Here is a 5,710-nt window from a genome sequence, read left to right on the forward strand (position 1 = left end):
TTTCTATCTTTCTTTCTTTCTTACTAATCTATCTATATTTCTAACTAACTTATCTTGCTTTCTTTCTTACTAGTCTATCTATCTTTCTAACTAACTTATCTATCTTTCTTTCTTTCTTTTTAACTAATCTATCTTTCTAACTAACTTATCTTTCTTTCCTTCTTACTAATCTATCTATCTTTCTAACTAACTAACTAACTTATCTATATTTCTTTCTTTCTTTTTAACTAATCTATCTTTCTTTCTTTTTAACTAATCTATCTCTTTCTAATTTATCCATCTTTCTTTCTTTCTGACTAATCTATCTATCTTTCTAACTAACTAACTTATCTATCTTTCTTTCTTACTAATCTATCTATCTATCTTTCTAACTACCTTATCTATCTTTCTTTCTAACTAATCTATCTATCTTTCTAACTAACTTATATTTCTTTCTTTCTTTCTTTCTTACTAATCTATCTATCTATCTTTCTAATTTATCTATCTTTCTTTCTTTCTGACTAATCTATCTTTCTAACTAACTAACTTATCTATCTTTCTTTCTTACTAATCTATCTATCTATCTTTCTAACTACCTTATCTATCTTTCTTTCTAACTAATCTATCTATTTTTCTAACTAACTTATATTTCTTTCTTTCTTTCTTTCTTACTAATCTATCTATCTTTCTAACTAACTAACTAATCTATCTTTCTTTCTTTCTGACTAATCTATCTATCTTTCTAACTAACTAACTTATCTATCTTTCTTTCTTTCTTTCTTTCTTTCTGTCTAACTAATCTATCTTTCTAACTAACTAATCTTTCTTTCTTTCTTACTAATCTATCTATCTTTCTAACTAACTTATCTATCTTTCTTTCTTACTAATATATCTCTTTCTTACTAACTTATCTATCTTTCTTTCTTTCTTACTAATCTATCTATCTTTCTAACTAACTTATCTATCTTTCTTTTTAATCTATCTATCTTTCTAACTAACTTATCTATCTTTCTTTTTAACTAATCTATCTATCTTTCTAACTAACTTATCTATCTTTCTTTATTTCTTACTAATCTATCGATCTTTCTAACTAACTTATCTATCTGTCTTTATTTCTTACTAATCTATCTATCTTTCTAACTAACTTATCTATCTTTCTTTCTTTATCTCTTTCTTTCTTTATCTATCTATCTTTATAACTCACATATCTATCTTTATTTCTTTCTTTTTAACTAATCTATCATTCTAACTAACTAATCTTTCTTTCTTTCTTACTAATCTATCTATCTTTCTAACTAACTTATCTATCTTTCTTTCTTATTAATCTATCTATCTTCTAACTAACTAATCTATCTTCCTTTCTTTTTAACTAATCTATCTTTCTAATTATCTTTCTTTCTTTCTTTCTTTCTTTCTTTCTTTCTTTTTAACTAATCCATCTTTCTAACTAACTAATCTATCTATCTTTCTAACTAACTTATCTATCTTTCTTTCTTACTAATCTATCTATCTTTCTAACTAACATATCTTTCTTTCTTTCTTACTAATCTATCTATCTTTCTAACTAACTTATCTTTCTTTCTTTCTTTTTAACTAATCTATCTATCTTTCTTTCTTTTTAACTAATCTATCTTTCTTACTGATCTATCTTTCTTTCTTTCTTTTTAACTAATCTATCTTTCTAACTTATCTATCTTTCTTTCTTACTAATCTATCTATCTTTCTAACTAACTTATCTATCTTTCTTTCTTATTAATCTATGTCTTCTAACTAAGTAATCTATCTTTCTTTCTTTTTAACTAATCTATCTTTCTAACTTATCTTTCTTTCTTTCTTTCTTTTTAACTAATCCATCTTTCTAACTAACTAATCTATCTTTCTAACTAACTTATCTATCTTTCTTTCTTACTAATCTATCTATCTATCTTTCTAACTAACATATCTTTCTTTCTTTCTTACTAATCTATCTATCTTTCTAACTAACTTATCTATCTTTCTTTCTTTCTGACTAATCTATCTATCTTTCTAACTTATCTATCTTTCTTTATTTCTTACTAATCTATCTATCTTTCTAACTAACTTATCTATCTTTCTTTCTTTATCTATCTTTCTTTCTTTATCTATCTATATTTATAACTAACTTATCTATCTTTCTTTCTTTCTTTTTAACTAATCTATCTTTCTAACTAATCTTTCTTTCTTTCTTACTAATCTATCTATCTTTCTAACTAACTTATCTATCTTTCTTTCTTATTAATCTATCTATCTTCTAACTAACTAATCTATCTTTCTTTCTTTTTAACTAATCTATCTTTCTAACTTATCTTTCTTTCTTTCTTTCTTTCTTTTTAACTAATCCATCTTTCTAACTAACTAATCTATCTATCTTTCTAACTAAATTATCTATCTTTCTTTCTTACTAATCTATCTATCTATCTAACTAACATATCTTTCTTTCTTTCTTACTAATCTATCTATCTTTCTAACTAACTTATCTATCTTTCTGACTAATCTATCTATATTTCTAACTAACTTATCTATCTACACTGTAAAAAGTAATAAGTTGACTTTACTTAGAAAAGCTGTGGAAACTGATTGCCTCAAAATTCTCAAGTAAATTAGGTCATAATTTTTTAGTTGATACTACTCTCTACTACTTTGTAGAGTTAACTTGTGTATTTGTAGAGGTTACCATAAAACTTGAGTACAAGTAACTCAAATTCAAAAGTTTAGGTAACTAACAGATTTAAGTTGAGATTTGTAAGCAGAACTTAAACCAAACAGTTCTTCTAACATGTCGGCTTGTTCATTTTACTAGACGAATGTGTGGAAACTGATTGCCTTAAATTTCTCAAGCAAGTTGTACTCAAAATTCTAAGTTGAGAATGCAAAGACAGACAACAGATTTGGCACAACACCAGAACACTTTATTTGCTCTATATAAAACAGTATTAATTTTAAAACATTACTTAAGGCATGCCCGTCAACTGCCCGCCAGCAACATTTTAGAAAAAAAAAAGCACATACTGCACTCAAGAAAAAGAAAAAAAAAAAAGAAAAAAAAAAAGACAATAAAAGGATCAATGTTTCTTTGTTTTTAACATCTTTACAAAGTGTTCAAAAGCAGAGCTTGCAAGTATGTTACAAGTTTAGTACAGAACACCTTCCTACTATAGTTCTCTTTAAAATTCTTCTCTAATAAAACTATTCTAAAACCAAACAAGTAAACTTGAAATTTTTCAAAACATCCTCTTAAATGTGGATTTTTTTTTTTTTTCATTTTCAACAATTGGGAAAAAACTGAAGTATCTGTAAAACAGTACTGAACAATTTCTTTAGTTTTCTTAAAGACAGCTTCTATTCACTCAAACTAGCATCATGGCTATATCTATTACTGCATCAGGCGATTTTTCAGTGATTGGATTTTAGGTTTGAGTGACTTGTGGCCAAGGGACAAAATCACTCTTTGTATGAAGTCGAATGTGCATTTCAGTGCTGCAGGATACTCTAAGTTTAGAGCATAAATTAGTCCAAAGAGCAAACACGTTGCTTGTGGAAGATTTTCAAGATCATCCACAACCACTGTACCTTCCAAAATTATTGCCGTTGTTGTGGCACCAAGATGCAGGGAGTAGGGTACAGTTGCAGAGTCCTCGGGAATCACTGTCAGAATACCTATTTCAACGTCCGACATGTCTTCATTGTCATCACAGTCCTAAAAATGTGAAAACATATAACAAAAATGAGGTCAAAGAAAGCCACAAAACATCTTTTAAAGGGATAGTTCACCCAAAAATGAAAATTGTGTCATTTACTCGCCCTCAAGTTGTTCTAAACCTGCATGAGTTTCTTTCTTCTGTTGAACTGAAAAGAAGATATTTTGATGAACGTTGGTAAACAGACAGTTGAGAGTAGACATTGACTTCCATAATAGGAAAAATATTATGGAAGTCAATTCAATTCTACTCTCAACTGTTTGATTACTGACATTCTTCGAAATAACTTCTTTTGTGTTCAGCTAGAAGAAAGAAACTCATACAGGTTTGGAACAACATAAGGGTAAGTAAATGACAATTTTTTTTGCGGTGAACTATCCCTTTAAGAGTACATACTCTCATTAAAATGTGAAACTAAATTAATAACACGGTATGTCTAAATGTAAAGGCCTTTCCAAACAGGACACAGGAGTGGATGCAGGGGGGAATACATACATCAAACAACTGCATGAAAAGACAAACTGAAGGCCAGCTATATTAATTAAAACTATCAAAATCTATTGTCTTTCTTAGAAATGTTTTTTATTAATTTATTTATGCAATATAAAATGTATCTTCTTTTACTGTCTTTTTTCCTAATTTTTTTATTTATCTTTCACGTTCTTTTCTCTATCCCTTTCTTTGTTTCAGTATCCTGACTGTTTTTTTTTGCCTTCATAACTCTTCTTTCTAGATATCAAAACTGTTTGAAGAACAGTTTGCCTGTTAAATAAGAATCATCAGAGAAGAAAATACTTACAAAACATGTCTTGTAAAAATCGGAGGGGTCCTCTCCGAGGAGGAGTGGTAGGCCGTGAAGAACGGCTGTTCGTCCCGCATTGATGTTCGATTTCTGCAAAGTTATAAAAATGCATATTGAATAGCGCTTACACAACACAGAGCAAAAAACAACAGCAAAAGCAACATTTGTTTTGCTTTCGAAAAAGAATTGTAATATGTCGAGGAGCTTACGTCATTTTCAATCTGCTGCAGAATCTTCTTAAGTTTGGAACCAATGTCTCCACCTTTAGCCCTGAAGATATCGATGAAACGTGGAGTGAATCTGTCCAGTTCTTGAAAGAATTCAGTTTGCAGGTTTTTGCCAGATATATGACTAAACTCTGCCATGATCTAAAAAAAAAAAAGAAAAAAAAGTAGGACAAACTGACATTAAGCAATCACTTTTCACTGAAATGTCCAAGTATGAATTAAACACCAAAACTGGTTAATGATAAATTTGCTTTGAAAATATTCCAGATGAAATGATATAGGAAAACAAATTAAGACTCACCTGACTCTGTGTGAAGAGGGCTGGCCACCTTTCCACTGTATTCTTCACAGCAGGCTCCTCCTCTATCAATTCCTTTCTACGCAAGGCAAATGTAGAATTCATGTTCCGGGCTATCAGTGCAGCGTTAAGACGACGTTTCTTCATGTCGTCCACCATCTCTTTCCTTTTGGACTCCATGCTCGCTTCATCTTCACCATCAGGGAAGTTCGGTAGAAAATTGATTTCAAACCTCTTGGGTCTTTTGATGTTTCTCTGAGGCTGCAGTCCTCTTCTTTTCCCCCCATTTATGGATACCTCCTAGCATCCAGCTCGACGCAGTTTTGAGCGGTAATTGCCCATTTTCCACCTAAGGCTATCATACCACCCATTCCACCCCTTAGATGAGCCAGGCTGGGTAAGGCAAGGGTGTTTTTGTATCAAAGCAGTAGCAACAGCCTCAAAGTCTTCTTTATCTGGGTAAGCTTTGTAATTGTATATAGTTTCTGAGAGTTTTTCGAGAATCTCATGCTTAAGCTCTCCTGACAATTGTAGGTATGTTTGATCTCGCATGTACTGTAGATTTCCCTGACGTAATCTATACTCAACGTCAACAGGAAAAGTAGGGATCTCGAAAGTTTCTGGCCATGCAGTCCGTAGACAATGACGTGGATGATCAGAAGCCACAGACAGGACTTCAGTGTCAGCT

The 5,710-nt window shown here is 30.4% G+C and overlaps 1 protein-coding gene across 1 annotated transcript; it reads right to left on the reverse strand.

Moving 5' to 3' along the window:
* Positions 1 to 3,370: 3,370 nt before the first annotated feature.
* LOC307159867 (uncharacterized protein) lies at positions 3,371 to 5,381 on the reverse strand (the record flags this gene model as incomplete). The annotated part of the gene is made up of 4 exons (XM_079873565.1): positions 5,026 to 5,381; positions 4,707 to 4,865; positions 4,495 to 4,587; positions 3,371 to 3,694 (listed from the first exon to the last, which is right to left on the reverse strand). The coding sequence occupies exons 1-4, from the start codon at positions 5,200 to 5,202 to the stop codon at positions 3,371 to 3,373; spliced, it is 753 nt and encodes a 250-aa protein (XP_079729691.1). The 5' UTR covers positions 5,203 to 5,381.
* Positions 5,382 to 5,710: the final 329 nt, after the last annotated feature.

The sequence above is a fragment of the Squalius cephalus genome, assembly GCF_949319135.1.
Source record: "Squalius cephalus genome assembly, chromosome: 6".
In the NCBI taxonomy this organism is placed as follows: Eukaryota; Metazoa; Chordata; class Actinopteri; order Cypriniformes; family Leuciscidae; genus Squalius; species Squalius cephalus.